Source organism: Calliphora vicina, chromosome 4 (genome assembly GCF_958450345.1).
Source record: "Calliphora vicina chromosome 4, idCalVici1.1, whole genome shotgun sequence".
NCBI lineage: Eukaryota > Metazoa > Arthropoda > Insecta > Diptera > Calliphoridae > Calliphora > Calliphora vicina.
The window spans coordinates 17,225,141-17,244,570 of record NC_088783.1 but is presented as its reverse complement, the minus strand read 5'-3'; the positions used below and the strand labels follow the sequence as shown (position 1 = coordinate 17,244,570).

Here is a 19,430-nt window from a genome sequence, read left to right as displayed (position 1 = left end):
CTGTGTTGCAGTTATTCACTGACCATTACGAGAACAAAATTTAAATTATTTAAATCCTAGAAAAGTTTCACCAATAGCAATATAACATCCACTATTAAAGATAAAATTTCCAAGTCGCATTTTTGTGAAGTCGTGTCTAATAATAATTTATCATAATACTTTTCATGATTTCAATCATCTTCTTTACACTTAATTCGAGTCATCCGCTCATCACTGTGATTACTCTACTACTTTTCTGAGCAACTCTGTGTATAAATTGTCATGTTTTCAAAAATCAACCTACATTGAACATACCCACATTGTAAAAATAAAAAAGTCGCTTTTTGTTTAAAAATTCTTACAAAAATTTCATTAAAACGTTGATAAATTTAATTATTGTACATTTTCGAAAGTTAAAGTGTATAAACAAACTGAGAACGGAACATTAAAAGGTAAGTTTACGGAAACATTACATTTATATAAAATTGTGCATGTAAAACCATCGAATGAACAAGGAAGCTTCTCTGGGTGTACGGGGCCAACCCAAGATTCATGAATAGGGAAGTGAGTAAACAAAGTATTTGTTTTTAAAGGCATTGCTAAAGTTTTTAAGTATTTATATGGTAATTAGGGCATAATAGTTATCATTTTTGAAAATGTTTAAGTTTTTAAATAATTCAACTACTCCACAATTCCAATGTGGTTGGTCGTTGGGCCATCATGTACTAAATGGAAAGAAGAATGTGTTAAATATTTGTTGTTGAATCGTAAATGCAAATAGTTAGCTTCTTAAAATGTATTTTACTTATTGCAATTCTGCAGGCTATATTTGAATACAATGTAATTATTTTTATAAATTTATATATTTTTAACGCAAATTTTCCTAATCTCGTTACGTTTTTTTTTTGACATTTGATGTGTATCACCATCAGGGTTGTTATATTTTAGAGACAATTAAGATGAAAAGCATTTTTAAATATTTTGAAACGCAATATGTAAATAAAACACGATTTTTATTTAATATTATTTAATATTTTTATAAAATAAATGTTTGTCCATTATTGGTAACCATAAATTGTACATATTTCATGCTCCTATGCAAAGTTACATGTGGGTTGAAGATATGTACAATTAGATTGATTACCTTTTAGTTGTCGAAATACAGAATAACCTTGATAATCCGGATAATTGATTGCAGACCCTAATCCGGAATATCAAATTATCCGGACTACCGAATAAAATTTTTAAACATTGTTCTTGTATTAAAAATGCTTTTAAAACACATCTAATGATATATTTATGTATCATTTAAATAAATGATTACATTTAAAAGGAACATTTATAGTATGTATGTATGTACATTTTATAAAAAAGTATTAACATATTTTAATCCTACAAGTCAATAAAATAACAATAAAAATATTAAAGCTATTTATTTTGCTTGGTAAAATAGTCAATTAGTCGAGAATTGTTCAAACTTTTTTCCAAAGTTTGTATGAAATCCGGATTATAAAATTATAAAAAATCAATCAATCCGTATTATAGAGTACACAATGTAATGAAAACTGATGTCCGGATTACCGGATAATCCGGATTAACGCCGTCCGGATAATCAAGGTTTTACTGTATACCTATTTTACATGTGTGTGAACACTCAAGCAAAGAAATTGAAATTGTGTTCGGGTTTTACAGATAATTTAGAAATGTTTTTATTATTTAGTGATCCGTTATTTTTAATACTGTAGTATCTATTACACTTTCAAATATAGTTTAATAAAAAGGTGCAGACAATTATAAGGTCCTATGACTACGTGGTAAAAATTTGTATTTTTAAAACTAATGGTAATGGCGTAAATGGTAGTTATTTTCAGCAACATTTTTATCAAATGAAAATTTGTTTACATTTTGTTTTGAAAATGTCTAAATCTAATTTTAAAAGTTAAAACGATAGATAAATACACAGATATCGGAAACTATCAGAGACCTAACTCAGTTGTCAGAAACCTAAGTGCTGATAATGTATTAGAGAAATACACATAGAGCTGAAAATAGAAAAAAAATTCACATAGTTGTTTTTACTATTATATTCTCACCACTTAGGTTTTTGAAAACTCAGTTAGGTCTTTGAAAACTGAGTTAGGTCTTTGACAGGAGAGTTTCCGATATATTTAAATTTATATATGGTTAAAATTAATCAACAAACCAATAAAGTGTTTGCGATTTTTTATGAATAGGAACCCAATCCGAATAATTTTTTTTTTAAATTTTAACTGCAATATACTTTTTTAGGCAAAAAATAACCTTGCATTCGATGGAATACTCGGTTCCGGATTAGGACAAAGTTCGGATATCTGTCAGTATTCCATATTTAGAAAATTCGACTGAATACCGAAAATTGAAAAAAGAGGCAAGTCTAGAATAGCATATCTTAAACCTAATGCCACAAACATTGATAATGTGAAACGTAGAAGAAAGCTAATAATTATTTATTAAGATAAGATACAATTTAAATCATTTAATTAGTTTGGTAATAGGTTTTCGGTTTTTTTTTTCGAATTTTGATTTTATGGGCGTATATTTGGTTCTGTTTTGTTTCGGCCTGAAAAACAGGTCTCAATCGAATCGGATTTTAATAAAATCTACTCTTTTACACGATCTACCAAAATAACTGCAATTGCCGTTACCGAAATAAAGGAAAGTTCTAAAATCATAGATAAATACACATAACTCGGAAACTTTCCTGTCAAAGACCTAACTCATAAGGAATAACTATATGCAAACAAAAACCACACGCGTATGAGTGACAATTTTGAGTATGTGTATTTTTCTCAGTCTAAAATATCGTTACCGAATAAAATTATAAAAATATAAATTTCTGTTTCCCATAATTTATTGAATACGCTATTAAAAAATACTGCAATTCTAATTAGCGTAACCTTTACCTTTTAACCGTTTCGAATCGGATACCAATATTGCAAAAAAAAACATATTTTCTGTTCTATAATAAAGATAAATAATAAAGTTAGATTTTTGTAACACCCGTTTTTTAAATGTGAGAATAAATTTAATGAATAAAAAGAATTTTTGGTGAAAAAAAAATTTGGGTTAAAAAATATTTTACCCATTATCGAATCAAATTTCAATGGCATTATACACATCTGCTCAAAATAATAGATACACCTAATTGGAAAAAATTTAAATGGCGGTAACATTGAAAATTTCCTCGCAAGCGTTAAGAATACATCATATTATTAAAATTTCTATCTGGCAATGTCATGTCAGTAAAAAATCTGGCAACTATTTGCTTTCATGTTGATTTTTAAAAACGAATTTATTTGAATTACAAAAAATTATTTGCTCATAAAAATAGATACACATCAGTAATTTGTAATTTGTTTATATACAATTTTTTTTTTGTGCAATTTTTTGTTCCTATTTACGTGAAACAGTAAGTATAATTTAAATTTTAGCAACAATTTTATAAAAAATAGGACTCTTTTGAAGAAAATGGGACGAAATCATCATTGTACCGAAGATGAGAAAAAAATTGTTCAAACGATGAGAAATCAAGGAAAATCATTACGGGAAATAGCAAAGAGCATAGGAAGATCTTTACATTTTGTCCAAAATGCTTTATCTAAAAAACAAAAAAGAGAAACTCGCGGTAGACCAAAGAAAACCAGTCCAGAAACAGATAGGCGGATCGTCCTTATGGTTAAAAAAGACCCTTTCATATCATCGAAAGCTATTTCTGCGGAGCTATGTAACGAAATCAGTCCACAAACAGTTCGTCGTCGTCTTTTACAAGCTAAATTGCCGGGAAGAATTGCCAGAAAAGTGCCACTAATGCGCCAAACAAATATCAAGACAAGATTAGAATTTGCTAAAGAGCACTTACAATGGTCCGGGTGTGAAGGCGAAAAAAAATGGAGAAATATTTTATGGAGCGACGAAACAAAAATAAATTTGTTTGGAAACGACTGCCAAAGAAATGTACGCCGACCAAAAGGAATAGAATTCCACGTTAAATTTACAAAAAAGACGGTAAAACATGGCGGGGGAAACATAATGGTTTGGGGTTGCTTTTCATGGAATGGTGTTGGTCCGATATTCCGAATAGAAGATACCATGAATGCTAGTGGGTATAGAGACATATTGGAAAACGTAATGCTTCCATATGCATCGGAAAATATGCCATTAATATGGACATTCCAGCAGGACAACGACCCAAAACATAGTTCAAGATTAGTTAAAAACTGGTTCTTGGAGAATAACGTACCTGTTTTAAGCTGGCCCAGCCAATCCCCTGATTTAAACCCAATAGAAAACTTGTGGAGTGAATTAAAGATAAGGCTTTCGAAGGAAGTTTTCAAAAAATAAAGACGATTTATGGGAGAAAACGCAAAAAATATGGTACGAGATTCCATTGGAGAAGTGTCAGAACTTGATATCCAGTATGCCCAGAAGAGTGGAGAAAGTTTTACAAAACAAAGGTGGATATACTGGATACTAGCTTTACTTTAATAATAAACTAATTTTTTTAAGATAAAATTTATTAGCTTTTGTTTAATAAGAATTTTTAAAAATGTATCTATTATTATGAGCACCAAATTTTTCGAATTTAATTTACTTTATAATATTTATTATTAATTATGAAATATTTTGTTTTTGTTTTTTACTCTCCTTTTAACTATAAATAAAAATCGACTGAATTTTTTTTATAATTTTACAATATACCATTATTTTTTTTCGTTTTTAAAAAATAAATTTTGGTGTATCTATTATTTTGAGCAGATGTGTATATGTCGTTGCTACGTCTATTGTTATATCATGTTAATTCATGTTAATGTCATGATAATCCATATATAGATAAAAAAAATTGGTCAAAAATCAAGGTAGTCAGCCATTTGTGTGCCGAATTTAAAAAGCAATCTAAACGGGACTATAGCAGATACATTGACGTATCAAAAATATATGTAAGTTACTTGGATTCTTCGGAAAATTGATTTCAACATACAGATCGACTCCGATATCTCTAACTGTCAAGAATATATGGGGTCGCAAACGAAAATTGTAGAAATTACAAACCGTATACAAAAACTAAAAAACTGAAAATATGCGTTAAAAACAATTATTTTTACAAATCCGAAAAGTTTTTCTGCTTGAATATTGTCAAATGCGAGAGAAATGTATTTTATTTATATTTATACAATTAGTGGATTCACAAGTTCTCCTAACGTGTCATATTGTCGTAATGTTGTAATGGTTTAAAAATTTTGTTATTGCGTTTTAAGCAAAAAATGTCCCAAAATATATGAAATACACTTTTCTTGTCATAACGTAACCTATTTCATTTGAACGTTTAATTGTTTAGTTAAAATAAACTTCAATTATAAAAAAAAAACATGTACTTTTAACAATTTTTTGACATCCCCTGCCCAAACAAAACATAAAAACTTCCTAATTTAAAATAATCCCCCTTGCCATCTGGCATCACCATTACCAACATTTTCTTGTGTTTGTATAACATTACGTGACATTTAATAACGTAATTTTCATTTCTTTTACGTTCTCAATTTGACAGACGCGAGACAATCGATATAATATTTTTTATAACTCGGTCGATATTTTCGTTTTTCTTCTTGTTGAAAAGTTACAAAAAAAGTGTAAAAATATTGCAAAAAATACAAATATTTCATAAGAAAACACAAGTTATCGAACTCAAAGATTCACAACAATATTGGAAATGTGAAGAGCAAAAAAAGAATAACAAATTAAAAACGGGAAAAATTAAAATAATTTGTAATAAACGACGTCTACGTCTTAACTTGAAATTTTTTCACAATATTTTGTTCATTGTGTGTGGTGGTGGTGAATGAAGTGAAGTGCACGACATTGAAGTTCCATAACTGCTGCTTGCTGTCTACCGCTGCTGTACAACGTCGTCTCCCTGGTGTTTAAAAAAAAACATTTGTCATTTATTGTACAAATTTTATTGATATTGTTGCTGTCGTTTGTTTTTCTTTGTGTTTTTTTTATGTTTTTTGTGGCCTGCAAAAACACAAGAAAACAAACCCTTGTTGGAGACTAAAAGACTGAAGTTCTAATTATTCATTTCGCTGGTCGATTGACGTCCCCAAAAAAAGAAAAAGAAGTGCAGAAAACAGAATAATAAAATTCTAAGCAAACAACAATTATTGATCAGTTCTGTATTTGAAAACGAGAAAAAATACAAATAAAAACAATACAAAATTTGTGCTTGGCCAGTGTGCTAGCTACTACAACAGCAATTAAAAAACCAGGAAAAGGAGGAGGTGGTGGTGCAAGAGTAAGTTCAGTTCAGTTCTCTACTATTACTGCTGCTGCTGCGGTTGTATTGTATTGTGCTGTCTGTCACATAATTAAAAAACATACAATGTTAGTTTAAGAAAAAAAGTACAATATTTTTTCGCTTTATTTGTTTATTAAATTTTTCTTATTCTGTATTACGCCACAGGTATTATTTATTTTATTTATTTTTTCTATTTTATTTAATCATTCTTTATTTGTTTGTTTGTCATCTCGTGTGTTTGTTTTTTGGAAACTGAAACTGTCACTGGCTCTAATTGCTCTCAATGATGTGTGTGTTGTTTTTTTTTCTTTCTTCTTTATACATCTTCCTCTTTTTTCTTTCCAACTACTGCTATTTTTCATTTTATTTATTATTAGATGTGGTAAATAATTAATTTATAGAAATTGTATTTTAATTGAGCTGGGTGGTTTTTTTGTTTTCATGCATTCTCTGATGGAAACAAACCACTTGATTCGTTAACTTACAGCTGAGAGCAAAAATATAGAGTTGGAATTATTATTTGTTTACATAAATGTAATTGGGTTTAGATATTTTACTGTCAAATGGTATAAAATGTTTTCTGTGAATTTTAGTTTCTTCATAACTACCATTCGATGAAATAAGTTATATAAGAATACAAGTGTCCTTAAGATGACAAATCTTTTAATGATTAGTAATGTATACGTGAAAATATACTATAAACCTATGTCCAAATTTTATTTGGATAAAATATTCACTATTTCTGAATTGTCATCTCGCTAAAATAAATCAATTAACTGTTAATTAAAGTCAAATTACATTGTCATTCAAGTAAGTAATACCAATGATATGCCAAAATTTTCCCGTAGAAACGTACGAATGGTATAGTTTAAACGTAATTTACAATGGAAATATTTGACATTGAAAGAAAATATGGATAAACAAAAATTGCAATGGGAACTGACAACTTGCGTTTACAGTTTCCAAATGGTATTACAGATGGTAACTGGTCTGAAATAATTTTTGAGTGGTTTTCATACAAAAATTTAAAAACAGTTTTTCGTCGTGTTTCTGAATCAGACATGAAATTAAAAACGTAGAGTAATACACAAAGAGTGGTAACTAGAAAAAAACTCAAACAATAAAAATATTCAAAATAAAATTGGCTTCTCAATTTCAACCAATTTAATTTGGAAAAGAATATGTATTTCTCTATGATTCTCTTTCAGTTTGCATGTAATTTGAATTTTTCTCAATTCCAATTGGAATTATCTAAATTTTAAATAGTAATTCTCAATTTTATTTGAAAAATTTTCAATTTCACTTTGAAATTCTCAGTTTAATTTGATATTTTTCTAAATTTCAATTGGAATTTTCTTTATTCCAAATTTTATTTGGAATTTTTCAATTTCAACCCAATTTAAAGCAGAAATTCGCATTTCCATTTAGAATTTTCTCAATATATGTACTTGTTATAATGTTCTCAAGTTACCTACTGTCAGGTTAAACTCTGCAATAAATCCGAAAGTACAAACAGCTGATGAAAAAATATAAAAAATGTATCATTCCAGCGCTAAGGAATATTTAAGAGGCTTGAAATTTTAATAGATTTTTTGTTTTAATTTCATTATCCGCAATTTTTCCAATTTACACATTTTCTCGACACACACAGCCAGCTACAATTTTCTCCCTATTATTCTTAAATTATTCACTATTTTGTTAACAAAATGTGACATTTTCTGACTTTGTGTATGGCAATACAGCAAAGTTTAAACTAGAATCCAAAAACATCAAAGTGGATTAACGTTAGATTAGATTTATTTTTAGATTAACTAATCTGATTATTGATTGGCATTTGGTCTTCAAATAAAAAACCCGCCCTAAATCGACTCAACAATCTAATGAAGACAAAATATACCTACAAGTATACTTTACAAAGTCTTATTATTATGGAAATTACAAACTTACATAGTGAAAGTGCAGGCTATAAAAAGCTGCTGCTCCTTAATTTCTTAAACAATTAACCACAATCCATAAAATATGATGTATTCTATAATGCACTATAAACACAATAAATACAAAAGAAGTCACTTGATCTTTTGCAAATTGGAATTATAAATAAAACTTTCTATATTAATATTTGTAAATAAAAAAACACTCTTCTAGAGTACGCTATGTACATTAATTTTTGTATGTAGTTTAATCGAAACCAAATAATTATTTTTATCAAAACAATTGTGTAAACTGATTAAAATCAAATGTGCTGTAAACTTTTTCTTCAATATGTTTCCAAAAAAAAACACACACCACAAAACCAACAATTTTAGCTTTTGTATTGAGTTAATAAAGTATAAAACACATAATCGTAACTTATTATCTTAAATTTTTAATAAATAATTAAATACCATAGAAAACGGCGTAATACAAGAATAAAAAAAAAATAAACATAAATTTTCTCTACTTTAAAGAGCGAATTTTGTGTGTTAGTGACATAGTTTATCGTTTTTCTTTCTTTTCTCTCCCTGGTTTCTTCCCTTAATCAATTGCTTCTGAAAACACACATTGATGGATTATCAACAAACAACATTCAAATAAAATGTATAACAAACACACTGATATCAACAGTTTAGGGGCCTTTATCAAATAGTTACAGTTGCTGTTTGTAGTGCTGAGTGTTAAGTGCAATGGTGAGCACCAATCTTGTGGTGCCGGTGGTGTTGTGGGGGCCCACAGCTCCCACACACTGTGTGTCCAGTGTTTTTCTGTCCGATGATCAAACAACTTTAGCAACAGGTTGCTATGATGGTCAAATTTGCCTGTGGCATGTCGAACCCACTACATTGAAAATGTCACCGCGCTGTCTATTGGTGGGGCATACAGCACCAGTCCTATGTTTGGTGAAAGCCTCCATACTGGCCGACAATAATTTTCTGGTTAGCTCTTCGGAAAATGGTGAAATGTGCACGTGGGACTTGACAGATGGCAAATGTGCAGAATCGGTAAAATTGCCACAAGTTCACACACAAATCCAAAGTTATCACACAGCAAATAGTACTGATGTCAGACTATTTTGTATTGGTTACTATCCGGAAATCATGGTAATGGATCCCTTCAGTCTGGAGGTCATATACATGTTGAGTTCGAAAGTAAAACCTGATTGGATATCAGCCTTACATGTGTTGCGTCCCATGCGTCGCAAAGATGATGTTGTATTGGCCATAACCACTACTGGCACAGTGAAAGTGTGGACATTGACCGGCAATGAGAACAAACATGCCGAACCCATCTACGAGAATGAGTCCAAGGAGATACGCTGTCTGAATGCGATAACCATGAATTGTTGCGCCCAAAATCAGCGAACCGTTTTAATTGTGTGCACCAAATATTGGCAGATTTATGATGCCGGCGACTTTACAGTGCTGTGTTCGGTAATAGCTCCAACACGAGAGCGTTGGCAGGGTGGCGATTTTATAAGTTCCGATCGTGTAATGCTTTGGACGGATGAGGGCAAGGGTTATCTGTACAAATTACCGGCCAACTGTATACCCGACAATAAAGAATTCCATTCGAAGAGTGTAGTGCGCGACTCTCCTTATCTGTATTATGTGCTACAGCATCCTGGTGACAAAGTTTTGTCCTGCCCTCCGGCTATGAAACTTTTACGCACCGATGTTGAGGGCAAACCAGCCACCTATTACCTCTTGAGAGGCGACTCGGAGGGTTTTATTTCGGTGTGGACTGTTCCTGATGTTCCTTTGGATAATATAAGCATATTGCAAGCAAAACAAATGCCTCCGCGAGTTCTCAAACCCTCCGTTTGTACATCACTGGTGGAGGCCTGGTCCATGATGGATCCACCACCCGTGGGCATATTGGACCAATTGGCCCGTATCACCGATCACCCAGTAAAATTAACTTCCAGCATTTATTTACCCCAACAAAGTCGTTTGGTTATTGGTCGCGAGGATGGCTCGATAGTCATAGTGCCCGCCACACAAACTGTCATGATGCAGCTGCTTGTAGGTATTAAGCAAAACTTTAGCGATTGGCCTTCACACCAGATCCTTTATGGTCACAGAGGCCGTGTTAATTGTCTGTTGTGTCCTTCTTTGGTGCATCCACGTTATGAGAAATCATATTTGCTGTCTGGAGGTGTAGATTTTGCTGTCTGTCTATGGGATTTATACAGTGGCAGTTTGCTGCATCGTTTCTGTGTGCATGCCGGAGAAATCACACAACTCTTGGTGCCACCGGAAACCTGCAGTTCACGTATTCTAAAGTGCATTTGTTCGGTAGCCTCGGATCATTCGGTGACGTTACTCAGTTTGCAAGAACGTAAATGTGTGACGTTGGCCAGCCGTCACTTGTTTCCGGTGGTAACCATTAAATGGCGTCCTTTGGATGACTTCCTTATAGTGGGTTGTTCGGATGGTTCGGTGTATGTGTGGCAAATGGAAACTGGCCACTTGGATCGTGTCTTACACGGCATGCTGGCCGAGGAAGTATTAATGGTGTGCGATGAACAAGTGGCCGACGATACATCGTGCAGTGCCCCCTCCACAAATGCCGAAATGGGCATGGCCAATCCAGCGGTCCACTTCTTCCGTGGTCTCAAGTCACGCAATATGAATGCCATACGCCATGCCACTCAACGCGGCATCACCCAATGGCAACAACTACATGGTCACAATCAAGGCAACTTTGATTTTCTAATGAAACATCGCAGTAATCCCTTGATAATACAAGGTTTACGCACCAACCCTAAAGATGCCGAAAGTCATATACTTTTCTTCGATATTGAGGGTTTGATATTTGAGCTGCACAGCGAAGAGTATGCACAAATGACTCCTAGTGAGTTGGAAGCTTTGGGCGTGGTCCTTAACAACCAAAAAGATAAAACCCTACATTTAGAGGCGTCCAAGAAGATCAGCGATTTCTTTGGCAAAGTGAAAAACAAGGCCGGTGACATGGAAAAGATACTAAAGGACAAAGATAAACATGGTTTTGTGCAAAAATTCAAAGAAAAAACCGAAATTGTGGAGAAAAAGGTACAAGCCAAGGTGCAAGAAAGTTTACAGAAAGTGGTCGTCGAACCACAAGAGCATGATAGCGAAAATACAGATTTGAAAAGCAAAATTGCCTCTAAAATGGAAGTTACCAAGGTCATGGAGGTGGCTCAGTTACTATTGTCTTTGCTACATTCCTGGGGCTTGGATCCTCACCTGGATAAGGTGTGCGAATCACAATTGGGTCTTTTAAGGCCCATGGTCCCCGTATCATTTGGCATACTATCCAAAGGGGGCTACATGTCTCTATTGTTGCCCACTTGGCAGAATAACTTTGAAATACCCGAGGGCATGAAAGTGGTGGCTCCCAGCAGCTCAAAGAAACGTGACATTCCAGCCGAATTACTGAGACAAGAAGAACTAACAGCTGTGTTCACTTCACGCTTGCACTGGGAATTGAGTACCACCCTAACATCCAATCATATATTGGCTTTGGTGGCCATGTCCAACACTTTATTGTCTATGAATTCGGCCTCATTTTTGCCTGATAGCGAGAGAAGCAAAAAACTAATGCGTCTGGCCCAACGTAGTGATTCTACTCTTACAACCGAAGAAGAACGTGAAGAGCTATTGGCTCATCATATATCGCAAATAAAACAAGGCTGGAGTCTTTTGTCAACCCACCATTGTTTCCTATTGCCCGATAAAATTGAAGCCTTAGAACCAAAGAAATTCAAACGACCTCAGGTGGAAATGATGGCAAAACGCTGGCAACATCATTGCATAGAAATACGCGAAGCAGCCCAACAAATTCTTCTGGGAGAACTGAGACGTATGGGAAAGCGCGGACGCAAACAGTTGGTAGAGAGCTGGGCTCAATATCTACCCATGTATACGCACACAGAACCAATCGCTCAACAACATGTGCAAAACACAAATGGCGCCAACGGCCACAATACATCAAGTGGTTCATCTAGTGGCCCAATCAGCGATGTCGACAACGGCGGCGAGGACTATGAAGAGGAGGAAGAGGAAATCATACGCAAGCCGTCCAGTTTATCTGAACTGAAACGTAAACAAACTACGGCCGTTATACTGTTGGGTGTAATAGGTGCTGAATTTGGTCAAGATATAAATCAAGATTCACCAAGCCGAACTGCTGCTACTGCTGGTGGTGGTGGTGGAAGTGTGGCAGATCGCCGTAAATCTTCGGTTGTAGAAGGTTTTGGTATAGCTAACAATTTGGCACGTCTAACATCAATGGCTTTGGCTCATCTCCTGTATGCCCCACCTTCACCAAAGTTGCCTCAATTTACCCCACTTCGTCGGGCTGCTATAGATTTATTGGGACGTGGTTTCACCGTTTGGGAACCATACTTGGATGTCAGCAAAGTGCTGCTCGGTCTATTGGAATTGGCCTGTGAGGGCAAATCTGTACCCAATTTGAACTACAAACTTCCTTTGACACCCCAAGCCGATGCTTGTCGCACAGCCCGTCATGCATTACGCCTAATAGCGACAGCTCGACCAGCAGCGTTTATAACAACAATGGCTCGAGAGGTGGCACGCTACAATAGTATGCAACAAAATCCACAATCCATTAATGTGCCCCTCACACAGTCTGTCCTCTTCAAAGCCAAGGGTGAAATACTCCAGTGCGTAGAGATGCTGATAGACAAAATGCAGGCAGAAATCGCCAGTTTACTGGTCGAAGTCATGGACATCACATTGCATTGTGTGGACAATGTTGAATTGAAAATGAAAGGCTTGTCAGATGTCTGCCCTTCCATATGTCGCTTCAATCAAATATCACATTGTCCCCAGTCAAGGCGTATAGCGGTGGGTGCCAGCAATGGCCATTTGGCCATATACGAATTAAGACAAAACAAATGCCAAATGATACCGGCCCACACACATCCCATAACATCGCTGGCTTTCTCACCCGATGGCAAATATCTAGTGTCGTATTCTTGCAACGAAAATCGTTTGTCCTTCTGGCAAACCAGCACCGGTATGTTTGGTCTCGGCCAATCGCAAACAAGATGCACCAAAGGTTATTCAACTGCGCCCATACCCGATGTCTCACGACTTAATCCCATGCGTTTAGCCAAGCTAGTATGGATAAATAATCGCACTGTTACGCTAATGTTGGCCGATGGCTCGGAAACGCGTTTTAATGTCTAGATCTATTTCTATTACTAATAAAAAATGATCACTCACCCATATGTAAGTTTACCCTAAGGTATTAAAGACGTTTCTTAAAAAGTAACTAAATTATAAAGTATATACTCTATATGTAGAGAGATGGAAAGAGCGAGAAGAGAGTGTTGTTTAGTAGTTTGAAAAATATGTGTATGAAACGACGTTACAGCTATAATCAATTAATAAACTATTTAATAAATAAAATACAATTACAATTCATCTTATATGCATATTGTTTTTCTCCTTCTTATGATTGTTGTATGTACTAAATATTTCCAAAATTATTATATTGTAATTTAATTTTGTTTCTTTATTTTTATGGCATTGAAAACACCAACAAAATATGTAATATTTTTTTAAGAATACAACAAACAAACAACAATATACAATAAATATTTTACACCATTTATTATTAAATTATTAAACAAACATAACAGAAGTTGAAACGAATGCATGCATGTCGAATTCAATTTGAATGTTTCTTATTTGTTTTTATCATTAATATATTTTGTTTTAAATGCCGATCATATTAAATATATTTGGCAATCATTAGAATAATAAAATAAAACGATATCTAAGCAAGAATATTATAGTAAAATAATTTAATGATACAGAAAATTATTTAATTAAACAACAAAATCATATTATTACATAATAAATAACAACTTTATGGGTTTTTTCGGTCAGTCAGTTGAAGTTTAAGGAAAATGGTTATTTATTGTAAATATTACAAAAATGAGACAAAAATAATAGCTGAGGCCGAATGTTATTTCTATAAATTTATTACTCAGAAGAGAACAAAAATATTTGAATTCAATTTTCCGAAGCTCCAAAATATGTTACATACATGATTGATACATCAATATATCCGCTATAGTCCCTTTTAGTTTGCTATTTAAATTTGGGGAATTCAAATTTTAATTTTTAAACAAAAAAAGTTTTTTCGCAAACAAATTTAAAAAAATTAATTTAAAATTTTTTTTACTAAAACGGACATGGCCAAAATCGGGAAAAATATTTTCAACCCGAATTTTTTTTCAAATAATTTTTTTTTTTCATCAAACAAATTTTAATTATAAAAACGTTATACATATAACTAAAAAAAGTTTTTCGCAAAGAAATTTAAATAAAAAAAATTTTAAATTTTATAAGATTAGGCACAGCCGATTATAACTCTATAGGTGTTTTAAAGGTTCGTTTGAAAATAGTTTATTTTTGTGAGAAAACGTGGTTTAATCTATTAAAGAAATGCTTTCAGAGCTTCAATGTCACGAAGTAACCTCCCAAAGTAAAATGTTTAATTTAGGTTTAAATATTTTTTAAACCTTTCAGTTTCAACCTTATCATCTAATATTCTATAATAAATAACTGTATTCCTTAGACGCAAATGAGAATAACCCCAAAATATATAAATGAATTATAATTGTTAGAAAAATTAAACCTAAACTGTTATAAAAATGATATTTGTTATATAAAACTTATAAAAAAAGGAACTTGTTATAAATTAATTGTTTTATTTCTTAATTATTATTATATTATTCTTTAACAAAAAAAATTATAAAAATTTAAAAAAAAAACTTAGATTTAAATTTACTAAACTATTAATTTTTATTAAATTGTATAATAGTAAGTGTATAAACTAAATTGCAACTATTCTACAATTAATTCTTCTATATTAAAAGTATTGTGTTTTATACTATAAACAAAACAATTTACACAAAACTTAACTTCTTCTATTTTTTTAAAAAAAGAACAACTTGGGGTTTTCAAAAACACTTTTGTTATTATATATGTATTTTATTTTATTTTAATTTCTTACTATTTGGCTCTTACGAACACCACACCCGCCCCTAGAAAATTGTTGTCTCTTTGTAATTTATACTTAAAAAATATAATTCCATTAAATGGAGCCCCTCTTAAATATAAAATATTATTTGTTTGTTTTTTTTTTTTCATCTAATTCCCTCCCTCCTCTTTATGCTACTAATTATTAATTGTATTTTTCATATTAGACAAATAAATAAATAAAAATTACATCGTTTTAAAGAAAATCTATGTATATGTACTATATTATTATTATAATCAATCACATTTAAAAACATTGATATTTTAATTAGGGGCTTTCAAAAGCCTAACATACAATGAATAATTACAACAATAAAAATGAAAAAAATAAAAACACTATTCATATATAAACATATACACACCTACACACACACAATTTAAGTACATAATACTACAAATTAACAACAACTAAAAATCATAATTGTAATAAATTACCAAAAAAATTAAACGAAATTGTTGCAATTGAGAAAAATAAAACTATTGTACATGTGCTTATGTTGAATGTTTCTGCTTCTCCTAGAACAAGGAGAACAAACAAAATTTTGAAATGAAAATAAAGTAAAAAGTATTAATTATAAATTAAAAACAATATACAAAACAAAATATATATAATGTGTTTAATTTAAAGGCTTTGTTTGAAACACAGTAAGAATTTAAATTTAAGGTATTGTTATGTTTTTACCTTTTAAAAACGTTGGTTTATTTCCATTAAATATAACGTATTCTTTTTATTGCAATTAAAGGAGAACAATAGTTTAAAAATGGTAACTCTTTACAACTTCAAAAACAGTTGATGTTTAGTCTAACAACGCCTGCAATATACTACCTCTCTGCAATCTAGTTGTTGTTGTAACAGTTCGACTGTGACCGATTGTTCTTTCCTGGGGGAAAAAACATTCGGTTTGCTGTTGCTGAGCTGACAATCTTTGGCCGAATATGAATCGGGTCGTTCCGGAACGGAGATCCAATTGTCGTGGGAACGAATCTAGTAGTTGCAATCTTCTAGTAGTTTCATGAATTAACAAACGGTCAAAACTAGAATGTTCTATTTCTAGAGCTTTTACCAGATTTAATGTTAATGTTGTTATACTTATAAACAATGTTAATAACATGTAGAAGATTCGACTGATGGAAATGTTTATAAACATGATGAATGTTGCAAGCAGTCGTTACAGACCGTTAAATTCAAATTGTTAGTGCAATTTCGTAGCAATATTAAACAGATTGCAAGATATCAACTAAACAATTTATCAAGTTTGGCTAACGATTCGGAAGGGTTTAATGCTAACGTTAATTTGGAATATTTCGATTATGGTATTTTAGCGGTAAATTTATTTTGGCTTATTTCGGTAACGGTATTTCAATGATAACAAAAAATGTATTTAAACTTCTTCTATAGATTTAAAAGACACTCAATTATGGTTAACAAATATTTGTATGTATAGAATAAAGGTAACGGTAGCCTACTATTACACAAAGTCCTTGTAAATATTTCGGTTGATTTATGTATTCCTCAAAAATAATTGATCTGAAGGATTAATCCCAAGTTTTATGTAAAAAACCTAAGTATTTGGTTGTTCTGTCAGCCATACAATTTGAGAGAGAGTAAATATTCACAGTTGCACCTCTAGTTCTACGCTATGGTATGGGTCAAAACACATACAATACTGTTGCTTCAATAATAACTCAATAATCTCTACCAAAAAACCCGTATGAAGCTTTTTATAATAGTTTAATCTCGATGGAATTTAAGTGCACAATTTACAAAAAAAAAATCTAAAATTTTAAACTCTATATTTTATAATATTACAATTTCATTCATTCCCTCACTACATAGCCTTCTTAGAGAAATGTACGACGACGAAGATAATCCCAAAACCAATGAGGAAGATGAGATGGAGACAACCGAGGAAGAACCTACAACTAGTAGGGCAAATAAAAAGGAAACATCACCACCCATATCCGACGATGAACCCGAAGAACCACCACCATCGTTCAGCTTGGCCACATTGGGACTACAACGTGTGGGCACTGCACCGCCACCAAAGCCGCAACCCCAACAACCGATACAAATGCTTAATGCCCGCGGCATGCCGGCTAGAATACGCAAACGTAATCGTTTCTTTTTCGACGATGACATTATTAACGATGACAAACCTTTGAGAATGAGTCTTTCGCCGCGTAAAGCGGGCGGCATTATGAAGAATATTTCACCCACTAAGACACCTACCAAAGTGCTGAAGAAACGTAAAGGCGTTGTGTCCAGATACATGCGCTCCGAAGATGGCAAATTGACTATGCAACAAAGATACACCACGCCCACAAAATCCTCTGGCAGTGTTTCAGCTAACACTACACCCAAATCGAGTATAAAGAGTACCAATAATACCCCTGGCTCACATTCGAATTCGGCTTCGATTGTACCGGCCGATAAGAGAATCGGTCAACGTATTGGTTTACGTTTGCGCAATTTGCTGAAATTGCCCAAGGCCCATAAATGGGTGATATTCGAGTGGTTCTATTCGTTTATAGACAAACCTTTATTTGAGGGTGACAATGATTTTCAAGTGTGCATAGCAGAGTTATTTCCGCATTTGCGAACTCGACAAATGACCAGACTTGAATGGCAAAAGGTACGTTCGTTAATGGGCAAACCACGCCGTTGTTCGCAGGCCTTTTTCGATGAGGAGAGGCGAGAGTTGGAAAGAAAACGCCAAAAGATGCGTTACATGCAAACGCGTTGCCGTTCTGGTGACATAAAGGATTTAAATTTTGTACGAGATTTGCCGGAAAAAATACCATTGCCTCTGCCTTTGGGCACCAAAGTAACGGCTAGACTACGCGTACCACAAGATGGTATATTTAGCGGCACTGTAGATGCTTTCGATTCTGTGTCCTCTAGCTACAGAGTAACATTCGATCGCAATGGTTTGGGCACCCATTCAATACCCGATTATGAAATTGTCTCGGAGAACTTTAATGAAATGTTACCATTGCAGAGCATCACCAAAGACTTTCGTCCTAGTCTATCGGCTGTTTATAATGGTGGTGGTAGCTCGTCCAGTACAAATATCATGTCACCTTTAAGGGCGGCACGCTTGCGCAATACTTTGAATATGAATTTGAATAAGAGTGATCCTTTGTTGGGCCAGGAATTCATAGACAGTCCCTTCAAGAATCCCGTACTAAGGGAGGAAAACATTAATGGCTATCCGCCGAAACTATTGGAAACATTGGTGCGTTTGAAACGAGCTTTGGCCAGTAAGAAAGCAAAACTGCAGCGTCTCAATGACATGAACCATGAAGCAGAGCTCAAGGCCTCACAACAGCTATTAGCTGCCCATAATAATTCAAATTCCTCCGCTTCATCGGACGACAGTCAAAATGCTGCAACGGCTGCCACTAGCTCTACGGCCGAAACAAATACACCCCAGTTGAATGAAGAATTTCAAAGACGTTATGCTTCCATAGTAATTTCTATGGAGAAAATGAATCGTGACATACTGGACTATCTAAACGATGTACAAGTCTTTGCCGGTGAACTAACGCCCGATCCCCAGGTGCGAGCCATGCTAACACCCTCATATTTGCGTGAGAAATGTCGCGAGTCAGCCGAGGATGCAGTGAAACGTAATAATCAAGGCATAATTATGAATAAAAACATTTTAGGTTTAATTAAAAAACTAGCTACCGTATTAATTGTGGCCTCGCATCTGAGCACTGAGAATTCATCTCAAGTCAATAAGATTTTAGAGGGCTGCATCGAAGAGGTGCGTTCCAGTTTGAATGGCGTCAATGTGGAAACATTTCAAAAACACGTGCAAATACATTTGCATCACATACGCTGTGGCATAGGACAGAGTATGATGAACACCAGTGGATCAACTAATGCAATTGCATCGTCACATTTTAGCGGTGGAGCAGCTGGCGCTATGGACCGTTAAACGGCTGGTTTTTATTAATTGATTTCTTATACCCCCTAATATATTGTTTAATTGTAGTTTTCTTTTCTCGTATTCAATAATTATTACTTGTTTAATTAAGTACGTTTCAAATAAAAATTTTATTATTTGCTAAATAAAAAGGGA

At 33.3% G+C, this 19,430-nt stretch overlaps 2 protein-coding genes across 3 annotated transcripts; both read left to right on the top strand.

Annotated features, from left to right (window-relative positions):
• Nucleotides 1–287: 287 nt before the first annotated feature.
• mip130 (Myb-interacting protein 130) lies at nucleotides 288–19,426 on the top strand. Its single transcript, XM_065507845.1, has 2 exons — nucleotides 288–431; nucleotides 17,180–19,426. Exon 2 carries the CDS (start codon nucleotides 17,193–17,195, stop codon nucleotides 19,284–19,286), a length of 2,094 nt encoding a protein of 697 aa, XP_065363917.1. The 5' UTR covers nucleotides 288–431; nucleotides 17,180–17,192; the 3' UTR covers nucleotides 19,287–19,426.
• Rbcn-3B (WD repeat-containing protein Rbcn-3B) lies at nucleotides 5,546–15,954 on the top strand. Of its 2 annotated transcripts, none has more exons than XM_065510070.1 (2): nucleotides 5,546–6,396; nucleotides 8,915–15,954. In XM_065510070.1, exon 2 carries the CDS (start codon nucleotides 8,974–8,976, stop codon nucleotides 13,477–13,479), a length of 4,506 nt encoding a protein of 1,501 aa, XP_065366142.1. In that variant the 5' UTR covers nucleotides 5,546–6,396; nucleotides 8,915–8,973; the 3' UTR covers nucleotides 13,480–15,954. The 2 variants fall into 2 exon arrangements, with proteins under 2 accessions (XP_065366142.1, XP_065366141.1); XM_065510069.1 differs by having other exon boundaries at nucleotides 5,547–6,307.
• Nucleotides 19,427–19,430: the final 4 nt, after the last annotated feature.

What these genes read in the sequence shown, in the direction of transcription:
- Rbcn-3B (XM_065510070.1), top strand. Translation starts at nt 8,974, where the DNA reads ATGGTGAGCACCAATCTTGTGGTGCCGGTGGTGTTGTGGGGGCCCACA.
- mip130 (XM_065507845.1), top strand. Translation starts at nt 17,193, where the DNA reads ATGTACGACGACGAAGATAATCCCAAAACCAATGAGGAAGATGAGATG.